We start from the raw sequence: 15,339 nt of genomic DNA on the forward strand, positions 1-15,339 counted from the left end.
TGAATCCCGCAAGTTCTTTACTGCGGGCCTAAGAACACTGCACCCCTCTCCACCCCATCCGAGGGCGGGCTGCGAGCTGGAGACCCTGCAGGCCCGCGCCTACACAGCCCTCAGCCCCGCCCGCTTGTCCAGCTGCCTCGCAATTGGCTGCACCCTCTGGGTCCGAGCCCCCGGCAGGGTAATTAACGAGGGATTAATGAGATTTCCAAAGTCAACAGAAAAATCGATGGGCCGCGGAGCCCGAGCGGCGGCTGCGCAGTCCCGCTGGGGGAGGGCGTCGCGGGCATCGGTCTCACCTGGACGGACGATCCGCTCAGCGCCCGCAGTCGGTGGTTAGCCCGCGGCGATGCCTCTCCCGGCCTCAGGTAAGCCCGGAGCGCCGGCGGAACTTTCCCAGGTTGCGCACCCCAGACACTGGCACATACTACGCCCCCAAAAGCGGGGTTCACGAGTAGGGGCTGCAGGGATCGGAACGGGAAAGCGGGGTGACTGTGGAGAGATGAACTCCCTTTAATCCGAGGCCGGCCCCTCCACCCGCCCCCCAACCCGCGCTCCGCACCCCTACTCCTTTCCGTGGACCCGGGGGGCACAGAGGGCCTCAGGGCGCGGCTCCTCCCGGCCGGGTCCACACAGCAGAAAGTGGGCGCGGAGGCCTGGGGTGTGAGGTGGGTTGGGGCTGTCTGGACGCCCGGTCTGGGGCACACAGGAAGCGACTGCCCCGGCCCCGCAGTCCCTAAAATGGCTCGGAAGGAAATCCCGAGGGCGCCCGCACTCAGCAGCCTCCTCGGAGCCGGCCCTGCGTTGCTGGGCAGAGCGCCAGGCCCGACGGCTCCGCGGCTTTCATCCCCGCTCCAACCGAGACCCACAAACCAGTCCAGTGTCCCGGCTCTCCCTTGGACTGGCGTCGCGCCCAGGGGCGTGCCAGGGGGCGGCGGAGTCCTGCTTGTCAGTTCCAGGCGCCCTTGCCCCAGCTTTCTGCCCGAGACCCCTAAATGCCCACTCCTGCCCCCTGCCCAGCCCCGGACCAAATTCGCTCCTTTGAAGGCTCACGCCAGCGGCCTTTGGAGAGTTGGACTCCAGGGTGGGAGACGGGGGATACTGTCAGGGCAAAGACCCCAGAGGGAGAGAACCTGGAACCTTGTCCCCCAGTGTCCCCTCCAGGCCTCCAGTCTGAATAAAATCCACCCTTGAAATTCACCAGTAATCCCGACCCTTCCCAGCTCTCCAGGATCTCAAAAGAACTGGAAGGAAATGCAGAGATAGCCAACACTGAGCTTTCCAGGTGCCAGGCATTGCCGGCATTACTCTCTACCCATGCTTCTTGCATGTATTAAATCACGTCATTCTGACAAAGCCCCTATTCGGCATTAATCCCCCCCCCTTTTTTTTTTTTTTTTTTTTTTTTTGAGACAGGGTCTAACGGTCTCTCAGGCTGGAGTTCAGTGTCGCGATCACAGCTCACTGCCGCCTCAGCCTCCCAGGCTGAAGCAATCCTTACACATCAGCCTCCCGAGTAGCTGGGACTACAGGTGCATGCCACTACACCTGGCTAATTGTCCGGTATTTTTTATAGAGACAGGGTTTTGCCATGTTCCCCAAGCTGGTCTCCAACTCCTGGACTCAAGGGATCTGCTCACCTCAGCCTCCCAAAGTGCTGGAATTACAGGCGTGAGCCACTGCAGCCAGCCTCGTTCCAGAAGTCTTTATTGAGCACCTACTATGCACCAGCTACTATTCCATAGTTGTGTATCCGTTTTGCAGATGACAACACTGAGGCACAGAGTCTAAGTAGCTCTCTGTAGTAGTCTCAATAGTCTAAGATGACAGAGGTAATAAGTGCTGGAATCTGAGCTCTTGATCATTAATCTACCCTGCTTGGGGGCTGGAGGAGAGGGTGCAGGTTTTGGGGAAGGTGAAGCAGAGCAGTTAGAGTTGGGAGATATGGAGCAGGGAGGCATCCCGGTGAGCCCCAGCCTTGCTCAATTTGGGTTGGGGAGCTTAGGAGGGAAAGATAAAGATCATCTGGAGTCTCCTCCCCAGCCAGCCTGGAAAGAGTTTAATGGGAAGGGTCTCTGTCCACAGCTCTGGTGCTGAAAATTCCCCAAAAGATGCCAGAGTCAGTGGGCAAACACTGGGTGAATGTCACATCTGCGCTAGGTTTGGGGGGTCCAAGTTAAGCAGGACCCGGTCTCTGTCCTGGAGGAGTTCCAGGCCTTAATGGGAGCCAGCCACACCCACAGCACACGAAACAGGGCACACCTACTCTCAATAGAGGGGAGTGGCCCCAGCAAAGTAGCACCAGAAGGCTTAGGCAGAGAGGAAGGCTTTCCAGGTGGGTGGGGAGGATGGGCGAGTGGCAGGGGGGCAGAAAGAAAAGCAGTATCCAGGAGGGATGGCAGGAGGCAGGAGACCATGCGAGAAACGCAGAGCTGTCTACCTGGGCCTCAGTGGGTGTGGGAGGCTGGTGCCTTGAGTACGGCAGCGGAGGTGGGACAGGGAGGAGACAGAACTTAGGCAAGGATGACAGAGTGGACTGGGAAAGGGGAGAAAATCGTTTATAGAATCTTGAAAAGAGGCTGAAGTTTTAGTGCTCCATCTGCCCCAGAAGAGAACAGCAGAAGGTATAAATATGGAGCAGGTAGAGAATGGGAGAATATGACAAGGGGAGAATGGGAGCCTGGAGAGGTTGCATTTTCAAGCCAGATACAACGAGGGTCTTCTGGTGTTGCATAGAGGGCACATCTGAAGCTCCTGAAGCCCGGGGTCTCAAGGGAAAGACAGAGCAAAACACAGCTAATGGAAGCAGAGGACGATGGGTGGTCAGCGTGGGGTGAGGTGGGAGTGCTGACAACAGAAGGCCACAGAGAGGAGGCAGGGTCTCTGCCGAGTCCTGAAGGACAAGCTAGAGTTACCCAAGGGGCAAAAGGGGTAGGCATTAAAGACAAAGGATAGGGTGTGGGCAAAGACTGGGGGCATTCCAGGAAGAGCAGCAAGATGGTGTAGCCCAAGGAGAGGGGAGTACGGTCTGAAGACAATGCTAGAGGGGTAAGTTGAAGCCAGACCAGGAAGCAGCAGCAGCTACTCTGCCTTGGGCAGAGAACCTGGAACCTTGTCCAGGCCCATACTAATCATACACCTCTCATTTTGAGAGGCCATGCAGGCTGTGTCAGTAGTTTGGACTTTATACTGAGGGCAATTAGTTGCCTTTGCAGGACTTTTAGTAGGGGAGAGGCACTCTGGGCAAGAAGACCAGTCCAAGAGAGCGAGGAAGGGGGCCCAGACTAGGTAGTGGTTGAGGTCAAGAAAAATCAGGGCCAGGCATGGTGGCTCACACCCGTAATCCCAGCACTTTGGGAACCTGAAACAAGAGGATCACTCGAGGCGAGGAGTTCAAGACCAGCTTAGGCAACATAATGCGACCCCGTCTCTGAAAAAAAAAATTAAAATTAGCCAAGGGTGGTGGCACATGTCTGTAGTCCCAACTACTCATGAGGCTGAATTGGGAGGATCACTTGAGCCCAGGAGTTCAAGGTTGCAGTGAGCTATGATGGTGCCACCGCACTCCAGGCTGGGTGACAGAGCGAGACCCTAGCTCTAAAAATAAATAAATAAAAATCTAAGAGCAACTTGTGAGCTGGAATGAACAAGCTTGGGGCCTAAGAGAATGCAAGGGTTGAGGGGACAGGCAAAAAGGACACCCAGTTCTCTGCTGGAAGGTGTGGAGATGGAGATGTCACTCTGAGATCGGGACATTAGGAAGCAAGAGAATAGGAGCAGTGAGTACCTAGAACCCTGAGCCCAGAGCACGAGGGCAGCGGCAGGACCAAGGAAGAGCCTGGGCAGAACAGGGGGTCTCTAGGGAGCCTTCTGGGTCAGCTCAGCCTCCCCACCAGGAGAGTAGCCAGAAGCAGCGGAACCATCCCCACTCTCAGCAGCACCTCACTCCCACCAGGAAGAAGGAGTGTCCAGTGGGGAGAGCATGCTGGACTCAGAGCTGCAGGCATTGGATGGCCCAAAATCTGGTCTTAGCAAGTGGTGACAAAGTGGTTGGCATGCGTGAATGCTTGGGAGAGGTGAGGAAATGGCAGGAGACATTCAGGAAAAGAGGACGGTAAAGATCGTGTTTCCTACTTTATGCCAGGCACACGTGGGACTTCCGGGAGTGGGGGGAGGGGCACAGAACTAGAAGTCAGTTCCTTCAAAGTCAACCTTCAAAGTCAAGGGCATGGCAGCAGTGCTGATCCGGGCCTGTCCCATGCTCTCAGCAGACACTGTAAATCAACCCCAGAAACTTTTCCCTAAACCTTTAATGTACTTTAAAATTATTTTATTTATGTATTTATGTTTAAACGCAGGGTCTTGCTCTGTCACTCAGCTTGCAGTGCAGTGGCCCAATCATAGCTCACTGCAACCTTCATTTCCTGGGTTCAAGCTATCCTCCTGCCTCAGCCTCCTGAATAGTTGGGACTATAGGCATAAACCATCATACCTGGCTAATATATACATTATACACACACACACACACACACACACACACACACATGCACGCACACACACACACACACGCATATATATATATATATATATATATATTTTTTTTTTTTTTTTTTTTTTTTTGTGGTGATGGTGTCTTCCGATGTTGGCCAGGCTGGTCTTGAATGTCTGGGCTCCCAAAGTGCTGAGATTACAGGCATCAGCCACCGTGCTCAGCCTAAAATTACTCTTAATTACATAAGTACTGTGTTAATGTTTTTTAAAAACTAGAACAGTAAAGCTAAAAAGTCTGCTACTCCCAATCCCAGTACTCTCATCCCAGAAGAAACTCCTATTGTGAAATCGATGGGTATAATCTAGACCAGGAGTCCCCAGGCTGCAGACCAGTACTGGTCCATGGCCTGTTAGGAACCAGGCCGCATAGCAGGAGGTAAGTGATGGGGAGGGAGCATGACAGCCTGAGCTCCGCCTCCTGTCAGATCAGCAGTGGCAATAGATTCTCACAGGAGCACAAACCCTATCATGAACCGCGCATGCGAGGGATCTAGGGGTTGCCCACTCCTTATGAAAATCTAATACCCAATGATCTGAAGCGGAACAGTTTCATCCCGAAACCATCCCTCCACCCTCCATCCATGGAAAAATTGTCTTCCACGAAACTGGTCCCTGGTGCCAAAAAAGTTGGGGAGGGGACTGCTGGTCTAGACTTTTTAAAAGTAATCATATAGGTACTTGTATGTTCCCATAATAAAGTATTGTTTCAGATCACACCATTCTTCCCTACCAAGCCCAGACACAGCCTCAGGATGCTTCTCTACAAAACATTTTAGGCAATCATTTCCCAACCAATCAGGGTCAGAATAAGAGAGGCCACCAACTTGCCCTCCCTGGTGTCAGAAGTGAAAGTCCTACCAGAAGGCAGAAGGACACCGCTGCCTTTTCGTGGCAAAAAGTCACAGCCCTAGAAACTGACCAGGCACTAGGCAGACGCTCACTTTAGGATCAGGTACAAGTCAGGAAGCGGGGTTGAGAGGGAGGACATGATCCTCACGCCAGTCAGACTAATTCCCCATGTTTGTGTGCAGCACAAGAGGTTTCCGTAGGGTCTCCTGGTCTGTTTGAACCTCCTCAGGTCCTGTAAGGTAGATGGGGCAGCTGCTATTAGTTCCAATGTCCCAACCAGAGAGGCCGCATAGCTGACCCTGGGTCACACAGCAGTTAGGGGCAGGGTGGACTTGAACCCAGGACAGCCTGGCAGTTAACCCAGGACCCTTTCTCCATCTCCAGCCCCTGCTGAGGCTACACCCATGCCTTCTTCAGAAGCACAGGAGACTGAAGCAGCCCCGGAGAAGGAGAACCGAGTGGATGTGGTGGCCGAGGAGAGAATGGCCGCCACCCCGCCCAGGCAGAAGTCCTGGCTGGTGCAGCATTTCTCCCTGCTGCTGCGGCGGGACCGGCAGGCCCAGAAGGCCGGGCAACTCTTCTCAGGGCTCCTGGCCCTGAACGTGGTGTTCCTGGGTGGGGCCTTCATCTGCAGCATGATCTTCAACAAGGTGGCCGTCACTCTGGGCGACGTGTGGATCCTGCTGGCCACGCTGAAGGTCCTCTCCCTGCTCTGGCTTCTCTACTACGTGGCAAGCACCACCCGCCGACCACACGCTGTGCTCTACCAAGATCCCCACGCGGGGCCCCTCTGGGTGCGGGGTGAGTGTCAGGGTGCTGGGGGGCTGGGCAGGGGTAGGGAGGGAGAGCCGGTTCCGGGCAGGTGCCAATACCCGCCCGTACGTCCGGCCAGGTTCCCTAGTGCTCTTCGGCAGCTGCACCTTCTGCCTCAACATCTTCCGAGTGGGCTACGATGTGAGCCACATCCGCTGCAAGTCACAGCTGGACCTTGTCTTCCCTGTCATCGAGATGGTCTTCATTGGCGTCCAGGTGACAGGCTTCTCCCGTCCCCACACCACCGAGGACATACCCTATCTACCCATGCTGTGCACACACCTCCCACTACCTATGCCTAGGAACAGCCACATAGGCAAATACCCAATGTCCCAGGGTCTTTGCACACACACCACGCCCCTCACACAAGTGTCCATGTCCACACATACCCATGGGTTCCTGCATCAACACACACACCGTGTCACTGAATGTAGACACTTAGAAGTCCAGCTGCCTATGCGTATGTAGGCAGATCCCTGGATATACACTCCCTACGTGCACAAACCTTCTCTTAAGAATACAATCTCGGCCGGGCGCGGTGGCTCACGCCTGTAATCCCACCATTGTAGGAGGGCGAGGTGGGCGGATCACGAGGTCAGGAGATCGAGACCATCCTGGCTAACACAGTGAAACACCATCTCCACTAAAAATACAAAAAATTAGCCGGGCGTGGTGGTGGTCGCCTGCAGTCCCAGCTACTCGGGAGGCTGAGGCAGGAGAATGGCGTGAACCTGGGAGGCAGAGCTTGCAGTGAGCCGAGATTGTGCCACTGCCCTCCAGCCTGGGCGACAGAGCGAGACTCCGTCTCAAAAAAAAAAAAGAATACAATCTCGGCCAGGCGCATTGGCTCACACCTGTAATCCCAACACTCTGGGAGGCCAAGACAGGCAGATCACCTGAGGTCAGGAGTTTGAGACCAGCCTGGCCAACGTGGTGAAACCCTGTCTCTACTAAAAATACAAAAATTAGCTGGGTGTGGTGGCACACGCCTGTAGTCCCAGCTACTTGGAAGGCTGAGGCATGAGAATCGCTTGAACCCAGGAGGCAGAGGTTGCAGTGAGCCAAGATTGTGCCACTGCGCTCCAACCTGGGCGACAGAGTGAGACTCTGTCTCAAAAAAAAAAAGAATACAATCAGCTGGGCGCAGTGGCTCACGCCTGTAATCCCAGCACTTTGGGAGGCTGAGGTGGGGGGATCACAAGGTCAGGAGATCGAGACTAGCTGAGACCATCCTGGCTCACACAGTGAAACCCCATCTCTACCAAAAATACAAAAAAAAATTAGCCAGGTGTGGTGGTGGGCGCCTGTAGTCCTAGCTACTCAGGAGGCTGAGGCAGGAGAATGGTGTGAACCCAAAAGCAGAGCTTGCAGTGAGCCGAGATCGCACCACTGCACTCCAGCCTGGGCGACAGAGCGAGACTCCAAAAAAAAAAAAAAGAAAGAAAAGAATACAATCTCCAGCTTCCTCTTAGGTTTCTCTTGTCACCAGGCATTGTGTTGGGTGCTTCGTTCCCACTGTCTTATTTCCCCCAACAAGAAGGCACTTCCCCAAAGGGTGGGCTTTTTGGTCCCTTTTCACAGCTGAGGCAACTAAAGCTCAGAGATGGTTTGCCACTGACTCAATACCACACAGCAAGGAGCAGTAGAGCCAAGATTCCGACCCAGTCTTTCTCCCTGTGTCTTTCACTGTAAATACACGCATGCACCCCAGGAACTCACACTGCGGTCCCACCACCTCCACCAGCCCCTGGGCTCAAGGCCCTGTCTCTTTCAGACCTGGGTGCTCTGGAAACACTGCAAAGACTGTGTTCGGGTCCAGACCAACTTCACTAGGTAAGACTTCTCTCCCTCCCAAACCCTCTGGCCTCTCTGTCCCCCCCACCACTTCCCTGGTCAGGGTGGCCCTGGGGCTATAGGTTAGTCTGGGATGTGTCCTAGGTGGCCCCAGGGCTGCCTCTTGTGTCCTAGTGCCAGCGTGACACTAGGGAGTGAGTGGTTTGGAGTGAGTGGTTGCCCCAACAACAGCGGATGGTGAGGGTTTGGCGCCCGGGGAGCCAGCCAGGGTGTGTGAGAAGAGTGTGGCACTTCCCGCAGGTGTGGCCTGATGCTGACCCTGGCCACAAACCTGCTGCTGTGGGTTCTGGCTGTTACCAATGACTCCATGCACCGAGAGATCGAAGCTGAGCTTGGCATCCTCATGGAAAAATCCACAGGTATGGAAAGGAGACCAGGTCTTCCTTGCCCTGAAACACACACACACACACACACACACACACACACACACACACACACTACACTCTCTAAAACAGGTGAGGCTCAGTAGGTCTATAGAGTTGGGAGCAAACTCTAGAGGTCAGATTAGGAATCAACAGAAAACTGAAGTTTGCCAGTGGTCCCCGTCCCACCCCATCAGGTGCTGACACCCTGCACCCAACTCCAGGCATCCAGCTAGCCGTCAGCAAGCCAGCCACTGATCCTGGCTGAGCTAGCCACTAAGTCCTTCAGGTATGCACCCCACCCATGGTATTTGCATTTTACTTGCAAGCAACTCAACAGCCTCCAGGGCTGAAAGGAATGTCTTCCTAATACAATTTTAGGTGCCTGGCCTTATCAATCAGGTGGGACAGAAGCTTTCTGGGCAGAAAAAAACTCCCAAGATTGTCCCATATGCCTCACCTCCTATCCTAGAGGCTGCATCCCATATCCTACATGGGAACACTGCTCTGTGGGATTGAGCCACACCTGTATGTACGTGCCCCACCCCACCCCGAGTGGCATCACCATCACGCCCTGCAGCCCAGCCCTCCCAGCACATCCACACATTCACATACCCGCTGCATCAGTCACGACACATCTGTGTACTGTGAGCATTCTATATACTCTGCTTGCGTTTCTCAGAAAAGCTGTGCAAAGAGAGAATTTTTGCCGAGTGACATCATGGATTTTGATATTATAAAATAATTCAAGGCTGGGCACAGTGGCTCACGCCTATAATCCCAGCACTTTGGGAGGCCGAGGCAGGCAGATCACCTGAGGTCAGGAGTTTGAAACCAGCCTAGCGAACATGGCGAAACCCCGTCTCTACTAAAAATACAAAAATTACCCAGGCATGGTTGTGGGTGCCTGTAATCCCAGCTAATCAGGAGGCTGAGGCATGAGAATCCCCTGAACCCGGGAGGCGGAGGTTGCAGTGAGCCGAGATCGCGCCATTGCACTCCAGCCTGTGTGACAAGAGTGAAACTGTCATAAAATAAAATAAGATTCAAGCATTACAAATGAGTAGAAGAACAAGACATACCCATCACCTAGGCATAATCATTATTAACATTTGGCCATATTTATTTATTTTTAATTTTTGCTGAAGTACTTAAATTACAGAAATCATGACATTATATCTCAAAATATTTCAGTATACATCTTTTTTCTTTTTTCTTTCTTTTTTTTTCTTTTTGAGACAGGGTCTTGCTCTGTCACCCAGGCTGGAGTGCAGTGGTACAACCATAGCTCACTACAGTTTCAAACTTCTGGGCTCAAGCGATCCTCCCACCTCAGCCTCCTGAGTAGCTGGGACTACAGGCACATCCCAGCACACCCAGCTAATTTTTAAAATTTTCGTAGAGATGGAGTCTCACAAAAAAATTTCTGAGCCCAGACCCGTCTCAAACTACTGGGTTCAAGTGATCCTCCCTCCTCAGCCTCCTGAAGTGCTGGGATTATAGGCATGAGCCACCATGCTGGACCCAGTGTGCATCTCTTTAAAAAGAGATATATTCCCCCACATGACCACAATGCTATTACAATTGTTAACAAAATCCTTTAACTTCATTCTGTCCTCTAACTCAATCTATATCCCACTTTCTCCAGTTAGCCCCAGAAATGTCTTTTACAGATGGTTTGTTCAAACATGCAATGCATTTGGTTAAGTCTAAATTGGTGTTTTCCCACTGACCTTGAGACTTGTCAGGTTGCTTCCTCCTGGCAGTGTTTAACTGGCATCCCTCTCCCCTACTTTTCCTTGGAATGGGAAGTGTGGACAAAATATTGATTAGATTCAGGTTAGATATTTTCAGCCCCAGCTTCTTCCAGGTGATGCTGTGTGCTCTGAAGGACAGCGATGGCAAGGTACTAATGATGACCTGACACTGAGTGCTGCTAAGGCCGATCGCTGGGTTCCGCTGTCACAGCCACGGGTTTTCCCTTGAGCCCAGGAAGTAATCTGTGGAGGTGACATTTGGCACCAAAGACATCATGTGAGGGTTTTTGGGGTTTCGGTTTTTGGTTTATTTGAGACACAGTCTCACTCTGTCACCCAGAGTGGAATGCAGTCGTGGGAACATGGCTCACTGCAGCCTCAACCTCCCAGGCTCAAGTGATCCTCCCACCTCAGCCTCCCAAATAGCTGGGACTACAGCTGTGTGCCACCCGGCTAATGTTTTTTGTTTGTTTGTTTTTGTTTTTTGTTTTTTGTTTTTGAGATGGAGTTTTGCTCTGTCGCCCAGGCTGGAGTGCAATGGCGCAATCTTGGCTCACTGCAACCTCCGCCTCCCGGTCTCAAGCCATTCTTCTGCCTCAGCCTCCCGAGTAGCTGGGATTACAGGCACGTGCCACCACGCCCAGCTAATTTTTGTATTTTTAGTAGAGACGGGGTTTCACCATGTTGCCCAGGCTGGTCTTGAACTCCTGACCTCAGGTGATCCACCTGCCTCAGCCTCCCAAAGTGTTGGGATTACAGGCGTGAGCCACCGCACCTGGCCATGTTTTTAATTTTTAGTAGAGACAAGGTCTCACCGTGTTACCCAAGTCGATCTTGAACCCCTGAGCTCAAGCAGTCTTCCTGCCTTGGCCTCTCAAAGTGCTGGGATTACAGGCATGAGCCACTGCACTTGGCTGGCATCATGTTTTTAATGCTTTACATAAGTTTGGCATCTGAAGTCTTCAATTCCTTTGAAAAAGAATGACCATTCTGTGGGATTTGTGATCTCTTTGCCTGGGCCTCAGTTTTCACATCGGTAAAATGAGTGGCTGGGTCTCTTTCAGCTCTGGTGTATTCCAGGGAATGGGAAGTATCTGTGTAGCCAGTTTCCTCAGAGCAGGGCCTGCCTGAATGTCTGTCCCTCCCACCCTGTCTCGCTCCCAGGCAATGAGACCAACACCTGTCTGTGCCTCAATGCCACTGCGTGTGAAGCTTTCCGCAGAGGCTTCCTGATGCTCTACCCCTTCAGCACTGAGTACTGCCTCATCTGCTGTGCTGTGCTGTTCATCATGTGGAAGAACGTGGGCCGCCACGTGGCACCCCACATGGGTGCCCACCCTGGCACCGCACCCTTCCACCTGCACGGGGCCATCTTCGGGCCGCTGCTGGGCCTGCTGGTGCTGTTGGCAGGTGTGTGCGTCTTTGTGCTCTTCCAAATCGAGGCCAGTGGCCCTGCCATTGCTTGCCAGTACTTCACCCTCTACTATGCCTTCTATGTGGCTGTGCTGCCCACCATGAGTCTGGCATGCCTGGCAGGCACAGCCATACACGGGCTGGAGGAGAGAGAGCTGGACACGGTCAAGAACCCTACCCGCAGCCTGGATGTGGTGCTGCTGATGGCTGCTGCACTGGGCCAGATGGGCGTCGCCTATTTCTCCATCGTGGCCATTGTGGCCAAGCGCCCACATGAGCTGCTCAACCGCCTCATCCTGGCCTACTCGCTGCTGCTCATCCTGCAGCACATCGCGCAGAACCTCTTCATCATCGAGGGCCTGCACCGGCGCCCACTCTGGGAGACAGTTCCCGAGGGCCTGGCAGGAAAGCAGGAGGCTGAGCCTCCACGCAGAGGCTCCCTGCTGGAGCTGGGCCAGGGCCTGCAGCGGGCCTCACTGGCCTACATCCACTCCTACAGCCACCTCAACTGGAAGCGGAGGGCACTCAAGGAGATCTCACTCTTCCTCATCCTCTGCAATATCACAGTAAGTGGCTGGGCTAAGGGGCCTGGAGGGTAGAGGTGGCCGGGCAGACCCAGAAAGCCTCACTCAGGAAGCCTTCACTTCAGGAAGGAATGGGATCCATTTCCTTCTGAAAGAAGGAATGGATCAAGGACACATCTTTTTTCAACTAGCTTGATGCTGCTTAAGAGTGTCCCCCCAGTTCCCTACAGGGTGCCTGGCACGGATGAATGTGCCAAGCCCTTGGCTAAGTGCTCTTCACAAACACATATGTAAGACTTCTACCCTCCAGAAACTTCCTGTCTAGTTGGGAAGACACCACTGAATTCATCATCCCTGGATTCAGTCAAAGGAAGAGATCAGGAAGTACCTGATTTTCTAAGACACTCCTAGAGGAAGATGTTGATAATGCTTGCCCAGCTTCTGGTGGAAGTCCCAGGTACACCTTTCCATGCAATGTCTCTACACTTCATTGAATCATCACAATAACTCCACGCAACAGACACTATTGCTGTCCCTTTTCACAGAGGAGGAAACTAAGGCTTAGGTTATTGGACCTGCCCAAGTACCCACAGCCTGTAAGTGGCAGGGCTGGGACAACTCAGGGTTGTTTGACTCCAAGCACTCAATGCACTGAAAACATACCCCAGAAATGAAACCTCCGGTCCAGGCAGAGAATAAATTGGCTCTAAAGTGCATTAGGAGCTCAGCAAAGGAACGGTGGGCCTGCACAGCCAAGGAAGCCTTCATGAAGGTTTGATTTGAGGCTTCAGGAATGGGGAGAATTTGGACAGGAAGGTAAGAGGGGGCAGGGGCTCATAACTAGCAGAAATGACAGGGCACAGTGGCTCACACCGGTAATCCCAGCACTTTGGGAGGCCGAGGGAGGAGGATCTCTTGAGCCCAGGAGTTTACGACCAACCTGGGCAACACAGGGAGACCCTGTCTCTACAAAAAAAAATTTTTAATTAGTCTGGGCATGGTGGCTCACACCTGTAAGCCCAGCACTTTGGGAGGCTGAGGTAAGTGGATCACTTGAGGCCAGGAGTTGGAGACCAGCCTGGGCAACATGGTAAACCCCATCTTTACTAAAAATACAAAAATTAGCCAGGCATGGTGGTGCACACCTGTAATTCCAGCTACTCGGGAGGCTGAGGCACGAAAATTGCTCGAACCCAGGAGGCAGAGGTTGCAGTGAGCCAAGATCGTGCCACTGCACTCCAGCCTGGGTGACAGACTGAGACTCTGTCTCTTAAAAAATAGTAATAATAAAAATAAAAATTAGCCAGGCATGATGGTGCATGCCTGTAGTCCCAGCTACTTGGGAGGCTGAGGTGGGAGGATCACTTGAGCCCGGGAGGTTGAGGCTGCAGTGAGCTGTGATCCTGTCACTGCACTCCAGCCTGAGTGACAGAGTGAGACCTATCTCAAAAAAATAAATAAATAATAAAAATAAAAAGTAGCTAGCCGAGGAGCGAAGCCCGAGCTCAGGGTACGGGGTGGGGGTGCCCAGCTTGACAGAGCAGGTGGCGCGCTGGGAATTCCTGCTTCTCCCTACATGTGGCGGCAGTCTGGGGTCTCCTGACCCATCTGAAGTTCAGGCTGGCCACAGGCAAGCTCACGGAGATGCCTGGGGATGGCTAAGGCCTTCTGCAGTAGGGCGAGAAAGATCTGGGGGAAAGAAGAGCTCACACTGAAAGCCCAAGGGTTAGAAGAAGATTGAGTGGGAGGTGGGGGTGGCACTGGAGGGTCTGAAGTTTTCGGGGCTGCCTCCCCTGAACTGAGTGCCTTGGGGCACAGGAGAGCCCTTCTCTAACTCAGCACATCCTCTCCCCCAGCTGTGGATGATGCCTGCATTTGGCATACACCCGGAGTTTGAGAATGGGCTAGAAAAGGATTTCTACGGCTACCAGATATGGTTTACCATCGTCAACTTCGGCCTGCCTCTGGGGGTCTTCTACCGCATGCACTCTGTGGGAGGCCTGGTGGAGGTCTACCTGGGGGCCTGAGGCTGCCCACCCCCAGCAGAACCTCAAAGTGCCAAGGTGGGAAAGACGGTAGCCCAGAGTCTCTGAGCAGATGCCTCATTCTGAGGTGCCGAGACCAGCCCGAGGCTCTCAAGGCCTCCTGCTCCCCAGAGCCTCACTGAAGGGGAGGGCGCGGCCTAGAGCCAGAGGCCAAGAGCAGGGGCCTGGACACTGAGCTTCTGATGCCCACGGCCAGGCCTGGGCACATGCCTGCCCCCTGCCTTCCCACCACAATCCGCAAGCCAAGGGTGTACCCCAGGAGGCTGGCAGGGGCCCCCTCACGGCTACTCTCTGGGAGGCTCAGACCTACATGACCGAGTCTGGGGAGCTTGGCGAGGGGCGCCCCTCTCCAGCCAGGCCTCAGGGGTCTGCCCCCTGCTGCAAGAAGAGCACCTGGTCCAAGTGTGGCTCTGGACATCCTCAGAGCTCAGAGCTCCGAGCTGGGAGGCCAGCTCCTTTCCCCACACACCTGTCTCCTAATGAGCTCATTCATTAGCTGCCAGGCAGGGTTCAATAGCTCTCTCCTGCGGCATAAACCCTATTTGTTTGATCGACCGCATTCAGGCTCGTGGCATTTGTTCCCAGGGACAGAACTGCTCCTCCGGACATGGTGGGAAGGAATGGTCCTTTTGAATAGGGCTGTGGGGCTGGGACAGTCCTGCTTCTGGGCCAGGAGGGGTCTAACCCAGTTCTTCCTTGGTCTGATCTGGGGGAAGAGGTGGGAGAGACAAGTCCGGGCTCGTGTCTCTCCAACCCCACCCCTCCCCAGCACACCCTCTCTCTAGGACAGAGCCCCCGGTGACATTCTGCAGCTGGCTCACCATGCAGGCTGTGGCCTCTGGCTGCTGGTCCCAGGCCTGGCTGATCTCCTGAGCCACCAGGCGGGGCAGGAATGGAAGAGAAAGGGCAGGTGTGGCAGGCCATCCATCTCCCTGAGCCCAGTGCAAACAGTGGGCTCTGCCTGGGGCGAGGCCAGAGAGGGCAGCCCTGGCCCTGCAGATGAGGCTCTGCCCTCCTCCTCACCCACCCCCACCGAAGTGAATCACTAGCAAGCATAGCCCTCCCAGCGCTCTCAGTGGCTGCCTGGGGAGGCCCCATGGCCTCTGCTGTGGGCTCTTTGGGTGGCAACAGCCCAGGGGCCCAAACCCTAGGTGACAGGGTCTGATCCTGCTTT

The 15,339-nt window shown here is 54.0% G+C and overlaps 1 protein-coding gene across 2 annotated transcripts; it reads left to right on the forward strand.

Annotated features, from left to right (window-relative positions):
- Positions 1-226: 226 nt before the first annotated feature.
- Positions 227-14,719, forward strand: OTOP3 (otopetrin 3). 2 transcript variants are annotated; one of them, XM_054456319.2, is made up of 7 exons: positions 227-332; positions 5,815-6,198; positions 6,290-6,426; positions 7,985-8,043; positions 8,305-8,423; positions 11,348-12,162; positions 13,977-14,719. In XM_054456319.2, exons 1-7 carry the CDS (start codon positions 227-229, stop codon positions 14,145-14,147), a joined length of 1,791 nt encoding a protein of 596 aa, XP_054312294.2. In that variant the 3' UTR covers positions 14,148-14,719. The 2 variants fall into 2 exon arrangements, with proteins under 2 accessions (XP_054312294.2, XP_054312295.2); XM_054456320.2 differs by having other exon boundaries at positions 323-365; positions 5,782-6,198.
- The last annotated feature ends 620 nt before the right edge of the window (positions 14,720-15,339 follow it).

Source organism: Pongo pygmaeus, chromosome 19 (genome assembly GCF_028885625.2).
Source record: "Pongo pygmaeus isolate AG05252 chromosome 19, NHGRI_mPonPyg2-v2.0_pri, whole genome shotgun sequence".
In the NCBI taxonomy this organism is placed as follows: domain Eukaryota; kingdom Metazoa; phylum Chordata; class Mammalia; order Primates; family Hominidae; genus Pongo; species Pongo pygmaeus.